Source organism: Lytechinus variegatus, chromosome 13 (assembly GCF_018143015.1).
Source record: "Lytechinus variegatus isolate NC3 chromosome 13, Lvar_3.0, whole genome shotgun sequence".
Classification (NCBI taxonomy): Eukaryota; Metazoa; Echinodermata; class Echinoidea; order Temnopleuroida; family Toxopneustidae; genus Lytechinus; species Lytechinus variegatus.
This window is the reverse complement of record NC_054752.1, coordinates 18,186,682-18,202,007: the sequence shown is the minus strand read 5'-3', so window position 1 is coordinate 18,202,007 and position 15,326 is coordinate 18,186,682. Positions and strand designations below refer to the sequence as shown.

Below are 15,326 nucleotides of genomic sequence, written 5' to 3'. Positions count from 1 at the left end.
TGTAGAGTTTGGAACTTCCTGCTTTCAAAAAGGAAAATCCAAAGTTTATCCCAGGCCGTGGCGGATATGAATGCCCAAAACATAATATTATGTGGCGTCGAATCACAGGGAATTGTCACCCCATGTTTGTTATTTAGACTTTGTTTAAAAGGGCAAGTCCGTCTCGAGTCAATGAAATTTTTAAAAAGTGGATTATTTTGAATGAATAAATAGTTAGTGGGTGACGTCATCAGCTCCTAAACAAGTACAGCGATATTTTATTGTTATGTCACGGATCCCTCCATTGGCGGCGGAAGCAACAAAATTTAGGAGGAGCCCACCTGAAATTTGGGGATGGACACGGGTAAAAAATTGGACAAGCCCCCCCCAAAAGGTTATCAACCTAAATTAGGATGGCTAACCAAAGTTTTTTGATAAGCAAAAAAAAGAAGTTCATCAACCTAAATTTTAGGGGGGGGGCAACACACGTTTCGGGTGGGGGGGGGGGGTCCACGTGAATTTAGGGGGGACGCAGGAAACAAAATTGACAAGCAAGCAAAAAAAAATCCCCCATCTCCCCGCTTCCGCCGCCTATGGGCCCCTCGGTCGTCGGTCTTATATCTTTACACATCATTTGGTTTAGTAAGACCCCACCTTCCACATATTGCTTCTTTGTCTAAACACGTAGTGTTGGGGAAAAAAGGACATTTTAATTTTGTTTTATCATCCCCACAACCTGACCCTAAACACGTAGCCTTCCCAGCTAATTAAGTACCCTTTTTCATTATATTTGTGTTTTTGACAACCTTATCACGTTACGCATGTAACGTGCCCTATCTTGAAAAAGACATCCCTTTTACGTGTTTTGGGGGTCGCGTATGGTATTCACTCGTCAATGTAAAAGTACACCCCCCCCCCCCCCGAGACGCGCGGGACATGCATGTGCACCGAGGTAGTTTGTCTCCACAATTGTTCAATGATATCAAATCTTTTCTGATTTAATTAAATACACACTAAAGAAATTTTCAAGTCATGCAAGTTTTTAGTTTAACATATGCTTTATTACCAATATTTCAAAATACATAACACACGTAATCTATTAATGATACGTACTCTCGGGATACATATCTGAAATTTGGGAGAGATTACACTTTGATTAGCAGATAAATAGCTATCTTCCAGAATTTTAACCACATGACGCTAATGATAATGGCAAAGAAAAAAAAATGCATTATTTTATTGACATACTTTAGTTCAACAATATTGTTGAAAAGTACACAATACTTCAATTTTCGATGTTCTTTTACCGCGTAGGCGCGTACATTCCCCGGTAGTAAAGAAAGACGCCTGATTAATGCTTGTATGGAAGTGCATGGTGGCCAACTGAGATGACATTTCGTGACTAGAATCAGCATCCCCCCCCAAAAAAAAAAAATAATAATAATGAATAAATGAATAAAATGAAATAAAATTAATAAATGAAAATAAATTAATAAATGAATAATAAATAAATTGAATGAAAAATAAATAAATAATCATATTACTGTAAGATTCATCGAAAACAATAACACCGAACTTGAAATTACCTGATGAAGCATTTGAATATTGGGTGATTTCAAGTCCGGTGTTGGCCTTGGTGTTGGTATTGGTGTTGAAATTTGTATTACTTCCCCTTGCTCCAAAACTTACTCAGTTTGTAAAACTGATTCAGAACACATTATCGACATCTCAACAACTAGTGAGTGACTTTTCGGGACGATCTTCATTTTATGTTTGGTGTTATAATCGTGTAAAAATGACCTTACACCAACACCAAAAGGTCAACAATGAACTTGAAATCACCAACTGTCATATTTATAAGCATAAGTGTAAATAGATATAAATACAATTATCTAGAAAGTCAAGATATTAATATTCGTGGTGATGATTATCATTCGAATCTAAATTCAAGTCCAGATCCGGCCATTTTTTCCTCGTAGAGTTTATTAAATCGACGATTTTGATCTTCTGTGAAGTAATTCTTCCAATCTCCAACCATACCTGGAAAACATGATAAAAACAGAAGGCATATAATCCTAATAATATTTTAGATTAGTGTCGATGACATAATGGAATCATAAGCTTTCGCTGTGGAAAGATTCCTTTTTGCTTTGTGTCTGAAACCAAAATAAGATTATTTGCTTGAATTCCAACTTAAACATGTTAAGCCCATAACGAATGTTTCATGCGCAATATATCTTTCGTAGCAGTGCCGCTTTCACCTGAGAAGGACCCGTTTTCTGTGTGAGCAAGTGCCCCCTTGCCTTATTGTTAGTGCCATTTCTCGATTCAGTGCCGCTCACGAACATGTTCTGTTTCCCTTTCACCTGAGAAGGACCCTTTTATGTGTTAACGAGTGGCGCTTTTAAACAAGAAAACAACATTCTCATTTTCATTTCTTACTACTGATGAAGGAAAAATACTTGTAAGAATAACCCCTAGTATGTGAGTGGGGTATATAAGCAGTGACGTACAGATGATGGGATCTTGCTCCCCCCCCCAAAAAAAAAAAAAAAATCAGAACCAAAACAAAAAAAAGGTGAAAAGGAAACAAAAGGAAAGAGAGACTGGGTGAATTTTGATATGTCGAAATCTATCACAAAACTGGTTTTTCGTTATAAAATGTTAATTTTTTGCTCATTCGCTTCGCTCGCAGCTTATCAATTTTACGTCATACGACATATTAAGCCCCCTCAAATTTTTTGGCTCATTACACCACTGTAGATACATTATTTTTTCTTTGTTTTAAGAAAGTGCCCTTTCCGAAGGAAAAGGTGCCCTTTTCTCTGTGCCCCCCCCCATTTTCAACTTCGCTGCGCCGCCCCTGCTACACACTGTTAAATTCGAACACTTTAACAGTGTGAACACTATTTACACTCGATCAAGTCCGCACTATGAACACGCTGTGTGATGTCGTGTTCTTTCCAGCATGGTTGAATGCCAACGACTAATTTTCAGGCTGATGTTTAGGTTTACCTAGACCTCAAAACGCGTTCCATTTATGATAATGGTAGTTTTTCATTGTTTTTGTCTTCAGGATATGACCCCCCCCCCCCCCCGTGGACGTCTATTCATTATCTATATCATTATTGAGGATTGTTGATACCGAAAATCCTTGATTTATAGAGATAGGCCTACTGGATAACTTCTATTCGAAATATATATTTTTATATCATTCCATCAATCTGACTGTAGATTAGATCAAAGGGATGCTCCAGGCTGAAAATATTTATAGTTCAATAAATAGAGTAAAATTGGGCGGAGCAAAATTCTGAAAATTTGATCAAAATCGGAAAATAATAACAGTTAATGGATTTTAAAGATTTGCATTATTCGGGTAAAACAGTTTGGGCATGTCTTCATGAATATTCATTAGGTAGACTGATGATGTCATATGCTCACTTGTTCTTTCGTAGTTTATAAAATTAGGTTAATTCAAAAATTTCTACCAAGAATTAAAACAATTGGATCGATAACTGATTATGTGCATTAGTTATTTATTGCTTCAACTTATTTCATCATAATGGAGACATATCATTTACACGTGAATGAAAAAATGAAACAGTGATTATTTCATATATTAAATAAGAAAAATGGAATGTAGGGATTGACATCAGCTCACCTAATGAATATTCATGACAACGTGCATACACTTCAGCAAATATTGCTAAACTTTGAAATTCAACAACTTCGTTATTTTTTTATCAGATTTTGATTTTCAGCATTTTGCTCTGTGCATTTTACTCTATTTATTTAAATATGAATATTCTCAGCCCGGAGCATCCCTTTAAAGGTGAAGTCCACCCTAGAAAATTGTTGATTTGAGTCGATAGAGAAAAATCAAACAAACATGACGCTGCAAATTTCATCGAAATCGGAAGTAAAAAAAGAAAGTCATGACATTTTAAATTTTTCTTATTTTTCGCAAACAGTTAAATGCCCAACTCAGCGATATGCAAATGAGAGAGTCGATGATGTCCTAAACTCACTATTTCTTTTGTTTTCTATTGTTTGAATTGTACAATGTTTCCACTTTTACAGATTTGACAATAAGGACCAACTTGACTTAACCATACACTCTTACAATAATGGTAAAATTTGAATTTTTCATATTTCATATAATAAAATACAAAAGAAGTAGTGAGTGGCTGACGTCATCAGTGTGCCAGTTTGCATACCGACTAGGATGTGCATATAACCGTTTAGTGAAGTAAAATCGCCCCATAAGTTACCTTTTCGCATGAATGACTTCTCCTTTGTGAGATCCAGAGGCTTTTTGAAAGCAAAATCGGGGTTCATACTCTTGTTACTCTTCATGAACTTAAAACTTGACGCGTCGACGATACGGTCAATGACGTCGTCTGGTAAAGATTTCCCCATGAACTCGGTTATCTGAATCACGGATTTCCTCGGGTCCTGTAATTGGACAGAAAGAGCATGTGTAGGCCTATATTATATCATGATTCACTTATAAAAACTAATATTTTATTCACTTTCATTCAATCTAGAAAAAAATCTTTGACCAGAACATAATTATTTTAAGAGCTTTAAAAAAACCATTATCCTTGCTCAAATAATCCACTGATTATCCAACATGGTTGAATGTTGTCCTCCAAGGATGAAACAAATTGAAATGTGACCTCAATGAGTTATATTCGGTGGTATTTCGACATCATTTATTTAGAATGGACAGCAAGACAACAAATAGCGCCTACTGAATATGTTATCTCTATCAAACCTACAACAGAACCATGTCTGTATACAACTACCTTTGTAACAATGTGATTATTTTGAAGTCAGTTTCAAATCAGTTGGAATTCGGTTTAATGTCGGTCGATGTCGGTCTGAAAACAGTTTGAAGTCATCTCAAAGCCAATTTGAACATTGTCATAATTCTTGAGGTCGGTGGAAAGCCAAGGCCACACACTCCACGATTTGCCGACGTCCCAACTTTGGAAAACACCATGGAACAAATTCAAAAGTCCCAAGTTCTGAATCGTTAAAGGACTACTTTAATTAAAAAGATATGGCAATTTCATTCTTCTTCCAATCAAATTCCATTCAGAATCTTATTGCAAAAAAAATCTTGCAAATATTATAAAATGTTGATATAAGCATTATCTGCTACCTTGATCCTTATTTTGTATGTTTATAATGTTATAAAATGTTCAAAATGGGTCGTAGACCAGTGGTAAAGTTGGCGGTGGCTCTAGTCCATTTGGAAAATTCTGTGACGTCACAGATTGATGAAAAGAGGCATACCTGTTTCATGTCTTCATACTTAAGAAAGAGAACGTTGGGATGATTCCTGAGCTCCCAACAGTAAAGAGTATGCTCGAACCAAGAACCGTAAAAAGCTGTAAAAGTTTGGATCACGGAGATGCTAAGAACCAAGGCAAAATGAATGAGAAATGGCAATTCTGAATCCATTTTTTTTACTTTGCAAATGAATCATTGAATCATGTTTATTCCATCCCCAATCGTAATAGATGCATTCTTCTTTAATCGCGTTTATGGATAATATATACACAACAAAAAAGTAAGTCCCCCCTTAAACAAACATCAATAATTTCCGAACCAATGCGAAATTTTAATATATTTTTACATGAGCGTGTAGGTAATTTTATAAGCTACCCTCTGAGTAAATGTTGTGGACGTATTTTGCGTCATGCTTCAGTGAGCACCGTCAGAAGGCAAAAATGTCACTTTTCAAAAGTCACTAGCCAAATATCATGACTTTGATTCCATTTTATTTGAACTAATTCCACATTCTCATCATGAAAATAGTCTAAAAAATATCTAAAAGACGATACAACTTTTCTGGCTAAATTTCACGGTTGAATAAACACAAGTCCATATTTGCTATAATTTGATTTTTACACATTTATATCAATAAGAATGAAAGAATATGATGACAGTTATTTTTGTAAAGAGTATCTTCAACAATATTCATCGTTTCACGGTTCAATGAACATTTATTGAAAACAAAAAATACGATTTTCAAATACCATAGGCAAGTATTGTTTCATTTTGGCAACTGAAAATGATTTTTTCTCAACTTTTTCGTTATGTTCACGGCCATTTAACATGCTTCAATAATTTTTTATTTTTTATTTTGATTAAACATTCACGCTTGAATGAACATGTGGAATGTGATTAGCTCTTTTTTACGTTATTGGAAAAAATGCAATTTGTAACTATGGATTATCTGTCACAAACCTCCTTGCATAGTTCATATATTGATTTGATTTTTATGAAAATCCCCATGTTTAATGCATCAGTGAGAACACAATATTCGAAAATTATGCAAATAAGAAGAAAGTTCAAGGCCTTGGCCCCAGTCTGTGCCGTGTTGAATTGTTATTTTGGTGTGCACGCCTTTTGGATAGTGTTACTCCGAAGCCATGTGCGAAATTTCATGAAATAACTGTTGGCAAAGTAACAAAAACCGTCCATGAAACAAACCCTCATTTCATATTCTTCTCCCATAGACTTGTGTACATTATGGGTGCATATGTTTAAGAATAAGTAACCCCTTATTCAATATGGTGGAACTTTTTTTCAAGCCTGTCTTTAGCAATGTCATTTGGCAGTAATGTTTATCAACCTATGGGCAGAATTCTGTCCAAAAATGAAATCGATATCTTCATTCATGGATGAGTGAGCACGCATCAAAGTGGGAAAATTGGTATTTTCAATGTCCCATACTCATTTTAAAGGGTAATAAAGTGAATATTGAGAGCAAATTCGGTTTCATTTTTGTAGCATCCATCATTTCTACCACCACACACTTTCCGAACTTTAAAATTTTCATGGTTGAGCGAGCACATTCAAAAACTTAGGAATGAATACTCTTTATACGGCATAAATACATTCTTTTCGTAACAATTTCTCAAGATCAGTTTAAGTTATGGGCAAATCAGTGGTGTATCCAGAATTTTAAAATGGGGAGGGGCCTATAATCGGGGGACCAACCAACATTTTCAAATTTTAATATGATCTAACAAGTTGTAGAGGATACTACCATAAACCCCTATGATGATACGTCACAATACAGGGCCTGTGGAACGTTTTCAAAGTGGGGGGGGGGCTGAGCCAATTGTGTGAGGGTGGGGGCTGACCATGCAAAAAATCACAATCGTATGGTCATTTTTTACATTTATACATGCTTTTGGAAAAAAGTGGGGGGGGCTGAACCCCACCCCCCCCCCCCGCTTCCGTGGCCCTTGCAATACAATGTGCTCACTCAACCATGAACATACGATATCAAAATTGTGTGTGGAGTGGCTATATGATGGATAGTAAAACAGTATAACACCATAAAATGCTCCTAAAATCAACTTTTGTCCAAATTTGTATTTGCACAATTTGAAACACGACTCTTGAGACTTTCAAAAATTGTCATTTTTAATTCAATCTTTGATTACTCATGCATGACTCAACCGATCAATCTCATATTTCCCCGGAGTTGCTTAATGACTGTAAAAAAACCACCTACGAAATATCATAACTCAAAATAATTCGTTCAAAAGTTACATCAATTTGATTTAGGGGGGACTTACTTTTTTTGTTGTGTATATAACAATCCAAAGCATTCATAAATATGTAGAGCAAAGGTCATTTTTCTAATTTGATGGGAAATGATCAATATTTTCGCTAGTTTGATTCCCCCATCTCTCATTGTGGCGCAAGACATTATTTTACACTTGATAATGACATTGTGATGAGAGTAGGAAACTTGAAATATTTGTTGTTTTACTGACTTCTATAAACTTACTGAATCTCATTTTATTGATTTTATCCTTTATGTGTATTATTCCAGCCGTAATAAAGTGTACATCGACCAGTATTCCTTATAGTGATCCCGTGTTCCTGCTGATCTATGAAGCCATTAACACACAAACTGGGAATGCTTATGAAAAAAAAACACTAGATAATATACCATTGTGTTGTTGTTTTTTGGGTTACGAGGCCAATAAAACTGTCTGGTCCCTCTGGTCCCAAATTATTGATAGTGGCAAGGTGAAAAAGTTACCTCTATCTGCGATGAACTCCTCAAAGAATTCATGCCACGTATACGTCGGAAGTGGCTTAACCAGTTGACAATAATGATAGCCAGAAACAGCAGTATCCTTTGGGTTCCTAGCCATGTACAGCACCTTCGCTAGAGGATTATCTTTGAGTCCGTCAGGGAGCCATCTTGGGACCACGTGTGTTTTTAGCATCCGAGGTGTATCGGTTGGCATAGCGTCTGCCTTTTCCGCACCTGTTGGTCCATACATTATCTCTCCTTTGTCTTTGTACTAGAATATAGCATTTATGTAAAAAGTGAGTAAATGAATAACAAGTGGAATGCCTCTGGCCGTCTCACCTGCATCACGCGGTTCAATATAGCAGCAGTGCTCACTTTGAATACTACTCTAACTCGCACAAGATGTTCAGTGATACATGGTTACTCTTATTTCCCCTTTTTATGAACTAGACCAATAAACTTACAGAGATATGATGGTTATTCAACAAAAAACCCCAACATGGCCAAAGTTCATTGACCTTACATGACCTTTGACCTTGATCATGTGACCTGAAACTCAAACAGGATGTTCAGTGATACTTGATTACTCTTATGTACAAGTTTCATGAATCAGATCCATAAACTTTCAAAGTTATGATGGTAATTCAACAGATTCGGCCAAAGTTCATTGACCTTTGACCTTGGTCATGTGACCTGAAACGCGCACAGGATGTTCAGTGATACTTGATTACTCTAATGTCCAAGTTTAATGAACTAGACCAATAAACTTTCAAAGTTATGATGGTAATTCAACAGATACCCCCGATTCGGCCAAAGTTCATTGACCCGAAATGACCTTTGACCTTAATCATGAGACCTGAAACTTGCACAAAATTTTCAGTGATGCTTGATTACTATTATGTCCAAGTTTCATGAATCAGATCCATAAACTTTCAAAGTTATGATGGGAATTCAACAGATATCCCCAATTCGGCCAAGTTCATTGACCCTAAATGACCTTTGACCTTGATCATGTGACGTGAAACTCAAGCAGGATGTTCAGTGATACTTGATCAACCTTATGTCCAAGTTTCATGAACTAGGTCCATATATTTTCTAAGTTATGATGACATTTCAAAAACTTAACCTCAGGTTAAGATTTCGATGATGATTCCTCCAACATGGTCTAAGTTCATTGACCCTAATGACCTTTGACCTTGGTCATGTGACATGAAACTCTGATAGGATGTTCAGTAATACTTGATTAACCTTATGGCCAAGTTTTATTAACTAGGTCCATATACTTTCTAAGTTATGACATCATTTCAAAACTTAACCTCAGGTTAAGATTTGATGTTGACGCCGCCGCCGCCGCCGCCGTCGCCGTCGGAAAAGCGGCGCCTATAGTCTCACTTTGCTTCGCAGGTGAAACAAAAACTTAGAATGCATAATATCCATGAGTTTATTCTTAACAATTCGTTTAACGAAAATTCATGAGCCTTGTCATTCGATCGATATGGCAGAGACAATATTCTGTTTGCTTTTCATACTCACCGCCATCTTCAACGGTAAAGTGCAAACTTCTAAGAAAGGAACCATCGTAATGATATGCTTCCCTTCGAAGAATGAGAGATCCCCTTCAAGCTGTACCAACATTGTATTCTGCTGGAGCCACGTTGTTCCTATTCACATGAAAATAAAACATTGCATCCGATTTGATTGGTTGATACATGTTGATGGACCGAGTAAATCAAACCAATACCGATGACTTACCCATTATTATGTATTTAATAACTGGAACACAATCATCGGTTACCATTTAGGCTAACTAACTAACTACTAATTTGGATATCGTCGGTAAATCACGCTACCGTCGGGAAAAATGAAGAAAAGGGCGAGAGTGAAAAACAAGAAGGAAGAAAGGAAGAGAAAAGAAAAAGGGAAAAGAGAGAAAGAGAAAAAAAGGAAAAAAACGAAAGAATTTAAAAATCAGAGAAAGAAAGAACCAGGGCCCCGTCTTACAAATAGTTGCGATTGATCCGATTAACCACAACTATGGATGGCCAGCAACGTCAACATCTAACATGTGTTTTAGAAGGATTCTACACTTCCTTCAAACCCATGGTCGCCATTATGCGACAGGATCCTACACTCCCTTCAGACCCAAGGTAGCTATATTATGCGATATGATTGTACATCAGACCCATGGTCGCCATTATGCGAAAGGATTCCACACTCCCTTCGATGAAACCCCCGGGGGGCACTCTTAAAAAAAGTGGTAGGGGTGTGCCGCGGGCGAGACAAAAAACGGGGGCCTTGGAGCGGGCTTATTGTAAAAAGAAGGGTCCTCGGAACGGGCTTCGGAACTACAATTTTGTGAAAACGGGGGTCCTTGGAACGGATCGCCAGCGTGTGAGTACGTGCGTATGCACCCCTATGGAACGGGTATGCGTGCATGATGCAGCTAGCGCGGCCTCCGCCTGGTGCGCTCGCCCAGAGACGATGGTCGGACAGCGCTCGGCGGCCGCTTTTCACCAAAATTGCAGCAGATCAATGCGACCAGAACGGCTTAACGAAAAATATGCGAAGTTTTGGAGCGGATTTCTTTCTTATTTTTTTTCTCGATAAGAACAAAATGCTATGCCTTGGAGCGGCTTTCTTTGTTTTTTTTCGCAATAAGACAAAAATGCTATGCCTTGGAACGGAAATTTGGGTGTAAAAATGGGGGTCCCCTCCGCGACACATACCCACTATGCATTATATACTGAGTGCCCCCCCCCCCCTCCCGGGTTCAAACCCATGGTCGCCATTATGCGACAGGATTCTACACTCCCTTCAAACCCATGGTCGCCATTATGCCACAGGAGTCTACACTCCCTTCAGACCCATGTCGCCATTATGCGACAGGATTCTCCACTCCCTTCAGACCCATGGTCGCCAATATGCGACAGGATTCCACACTCCCTTCAGACCCATGGTCGCCACTATATGCGACAGGATTATACACTCCCTTCAGACCCATGGTCGCCACTATATGCGACAGGATTCCACACTCCCTTCAGACCCATGGTCGCCACTATATGCGACAGGATTCTACACTCCCTTCAGACCCATGGTCGCCATTATGCGACAGGATTACACACTCCCTTCAGACCCATGTTCGCCATTATGCGACATGATTACACACTCCCTTCAGACCCATGGTCGCCATTATGCGGAAGGATTCTACACACTCCTTCAGACCCATGGTCGACAGTATGCGACAGGATTCTACACTCCCTTCAGACCCATGGTCGCCATATGCGACAGGATTCTACACTCCCTTCAGACCCATGGTCGCCATTATGCGACAGGATTCTACACCCCCTTCAGACCCATGGTCGCGATTTTGCGACAGGATTACACACTCCCTTCAGACCCATGGTCGCCATTATGCGACATGATTACACACTTCCTTCAAACCCATGGTAGCCATTATGCGACAGGATTCTAGGGGAGAGCGGGCGAGTCATTCCCATTTTTTTCCAACTCTTCTAGAGCTGTGCTTACTTTAGCAGGAAGATCGTGTCTTATCAAAAAATAAAAGGTCTAGGTAATATCTACCTAATATCATATTTTCATCGAGGACATACACACGGTTTTGAAAAAAAAGGGCCGTGAAGAAAACCTTCGCTATAGGGCGAGTTCGCCAATAACAAAATAGTGATATATAAATCGATGTTTTCAAAGGAAACAAACATTTATTTAATAGCAGCCAACAAGAAACAAGATAAAGTTGTAACACAACATGTTTATATTGCAGGGCGTAGAAGAGTAGGCCCTAATACGTATACTTGTAATTTTATCTTCAACAAGAAGTTTTCCGGAGGTAGGAGAAGCTTTTTTACCCATCAACGCAGTTATAGTTTGATTTCAGTGATATTTGTGCACTGCCTGATAATTCCTCTGCTTGTGTATTAATGATATGGGAAGAAAGGGTATATAACCTTTAATAGAACTTGAGACAGATAAGATTTACTAACCTACTTTGGGATAGCTGATGACAAACACGTCGTCTGGACGAACTTTGAATCGTTTTGTCTGCTCGATGCCTTTCTTTGGGATGTAGTATGCCATAACAACATTCTCGTATTCGTGGCAGAGTTTGGCGGCATGCCCCGGGACTTGGCGAGGAGGGCCGACATCTCCCCGTCCAACACAACAACATCTACAAAACGATAATCAAATTGGTTATTGCAATTAACATCAGAGGGATGTAAATATCAATTTACAACGTGGCATAGGCTTGAATATACATTTTTATTGTTTATCATGAAGTATATTACATGACTATTATTCTAGGATATGCCTTAGTATTGTGAGTTTCGGGGGGCCGGGGGTACTCAAATGCAAATTAAAGAAAGGTCTGGTGACTATAGACATAGTATTTTCTAAAATAGAATGATGTGACTTGTTAATTCATAGACTATATGTGTTATGACAAACCATTTTTTTCTCCTCATCTCTGCCCTACTTTTATTAGCCCCTACCCAAATCCCCATCCATCTCTATATGGTGCTTAGAGAGCGACAAAAGGCTGTCTGCTTAGATTTTAGAAAACAAAATTACTTGCAGTGTACTTTGGACTGCCGCACCTTTACACTCGTATCATGCGTCATGCATGGTTGATACACAATCGATACGAGAAAAAAAATATCATTCATATTTTCGGCTGGTAGGGTTATTGGCTGTAAACGAAAAAAAATGTGCAAGTAATCACGATGCAATTTCGCCGGATTCTGTTTGAGATATATATACATATTGCATCGACCGAGATATTAAAGGACAAGTCCACCCCAGCAAAAACTTGATTTGAATAAAAAGAGAAAAATTCAACGAGCCTAACACTGAAAGTTTCATCAAAATCGGATGTAAAATAAGAAAGTTATGACATTTCAAAGTTTTGCTTCATTTCACAAAACAGTTATATGCACATCTCGGTCGGTATGCAAATAAGGGAACTGATGACATCACTCACTCACTATTTCTTTTGTGTTTTATTATATGTAATATGAAATTTTTTTTTCTCGTATTTGTCATGTGACATGAAGTTTCATTCCTCCCTGAACACGTGGAATTCCGTTATTTTAACATTTTGTTTTTCAGGCAAGGAGGTCCTAATCGTCAAATTCGTAAAAATTGAAATAATGTATAATTCAAACAATAAAAAACAAAAGAAATAGTGAGTGAGTGACATCATTGACTCTCTCATTTGGATGTAACTGGCTCGTTCATATAACTATTTTGTTGAAAATAAGCGAAACTTTGAAATGTCATAACTTTCTTATTTTACTTCCGATTTTGATGAAATTTTCGGCATTGTGCTCGTCTGATTTTTCTCTATTGATTCAAATCAATATTTTTGTGAGGTGGACTTGACCTTTTAATATCACAAATAATATGAATTGAAAAGAATCTTTTAAGACAATGTCAAAGGTAATTGAAGTCAAAATTTTTTATTATCAACTAAATGACGTTTTCTCTTTTCTTAAAAGAAAACAAATATCCATCTTAGAAGTCGGGTAGTTCTTTCCAAAGTCATTCCACCTGCTGCTACATGTTTACTGGATTGTGTGTGCAGACAATCTACCAGACTTTAGCTTAGTTTCAGTTGACGACAATTTATTGACACCAAATGACCACTGATGTTCTTTAAAGTGACTAGACAAGCCAGTCGATTTGGTGACATGCCTACTTAAATATTATGTAATATTAATAAAATATGTCCCTGTACTATCGGAGTTGTGATGACATTTCAAAAACTAATCCTTGGTTAAGAATGAAATGTTGATACAACAACATGCCTGCAACTAACCTGCGTTGGCAATAACACAAAAATCACTAGTTGAATCCTTGATCAATTATGCTGTCAAAATGCAAGTTTGAGATGAAAATGAGATCAAATAACAAAATATTGTTATGCATTGACAAAAGTAAAAAAAAAATCATGTAAATGACCTTCGACCTTGAATTATATTGGTGAATGTGTATTCATGATACTAAATTTTCTTTTAAGAATCTATATATTTTGACACCAAGACCACATACTGCGCCTTTTTACCTTATAGATACCATCATATACATGAAGTATGGTATAGAATGTATAAAAGGTCATTGACCTTTGACCGTAAATTGTACGGGTGAATGTGCAATCTCTGCACTTGATTTCATTTCATTTGAATTTCTAGTAGGAATTTGTGCGTTTAGACACCAAGATCACCAACCTGCGCCTTTTCAAATCAGAGATACCATGATACAGTTTGGTATATTAATATAAAAAGGTCATTGACCTTTGACGCATACATTCGTAATTCCGACTCTTCGTTATTCCGAAGATTCGAATATTCCGAAGGTTCCTAATTCCGAAAACGAAATAGGGTTTCGGTCGAAATGAGGTTCATAATTCCGAAGGTTCGGTAGTCCGAAAACGAAATGAGGTTCGTTAGTCCGAAAACGAAATGGGGTTCGTTAATCCGAAAAAGAAATAAGCTTCGTTTGAAGTACTTATTCTATTCATGTATTCCATGAAGTTCTCAAAATATTCCTTTTCATTAAAACTTATCAGCTGGCGCTGCGTGCTCGCATTTTATGTATAAGCCTACTTCTATATCACTTCTAACAAACTATATAAAATTCCTCTTTATGACAGTTTATCAAAAATTTCAGCTCGCACTTCGCGCTTCCATGCGCGTCTTGTTCATAATCACAAACATTGCTCAGAATGTTCATATTTTTTCGGACAAAATTCCTGAAAATTATATAAAATTTAGCTCGGCTTCTCGTGTTCGCATTATACAATCAGGAATGATGAGATACTATAATTTTGTTTTTTTTATAAGAATAAAGCTATAGAAGTCACTGTTCGGACTACCCCTTCAAAGAAGAAAAAAAAATCAGCTTTGAGCAGCCGATCGGGGAAAATGTGAAAGAAATCCCCCCCTTTAAGGAAGGTCGATCCTCATCTGTATATATGCATACACATATAAACTTAATGTGAAATAAGTGTTTTGCCCCCCCCCCCCCCATTCCGGAAAGCTGGCCAAGAGGGCCGCGGATAGCTTTTTTGCCTCAACCCAGCCAAAAAGGGGGGTCTTTATCACCCTTAGTCTGGTGCAAACAATAAGTGGTAAACATTTAATCAAGAATGGATCTTTTAGTATTTTGTTTTGTTGTTCTCATTGTTATCAGTTATTGCTTAGTAAGGTACTCACCGTTTCTGGTAATAAAAAAGGCATAGAATGTCCAGTTTTCAGGCTGG

General features: G+C 37.5%; 1 protein-coding gene across 1 annotated transcript; it reads right to left on the bottom strand.

The window, feature by feature from the left end:
• Positions 1–1,747: 1,747 nt before the first annotated feature.
• LOC121426681 (sulfotransferase 1C2A-like) lies at positions 1,748–14,143 on the bottom strand. The gene is made up of 7 exons (XM_041623055.1): positions 14,130–14,143; positions 12,052–12,236; positions 9,584–9,711; positions 8,054–8,321; positions 5,281–5,375; positions 4,251–4,434; positions 1,748–2,019 (listed from the first exon to the last, which is right to left on the bottom strand). Exons 1-7 carry the CDS (start codon positions 14,141–14,143, stop codon positions 1,910–1,912), a joined length of 984 nt encoding a protein of 327 aa, XP_041478989.1. The 3' UTR covers positions 1,748–1,909.
• Between the last annotated feature and the right edge of the window lie 1,183 nt (positions 14,144–15,326).

What these genes read in the sequence shown, in the direction of transcription:
- LOC121426681 (XM_041623055.1), bottom strand. An exon ending in CTTTACCGTTGAAGATGGCG is followed by an intron (nt 8,322 to 9,583) that starts GTGAGTATGAAA and finishes GCTATATTCTAG; the next exon opens with TACAAAGACAAAGGAGAGAT. An exon ending in AGTATGAAGACATGAAACAG is followed by an intron (nt 4,435 to 5,280) that starts GTATGCCTCTTT and finishes GTCCAATTACAG; the next exon opens with GACCCGAGGAAATCCGTGAT.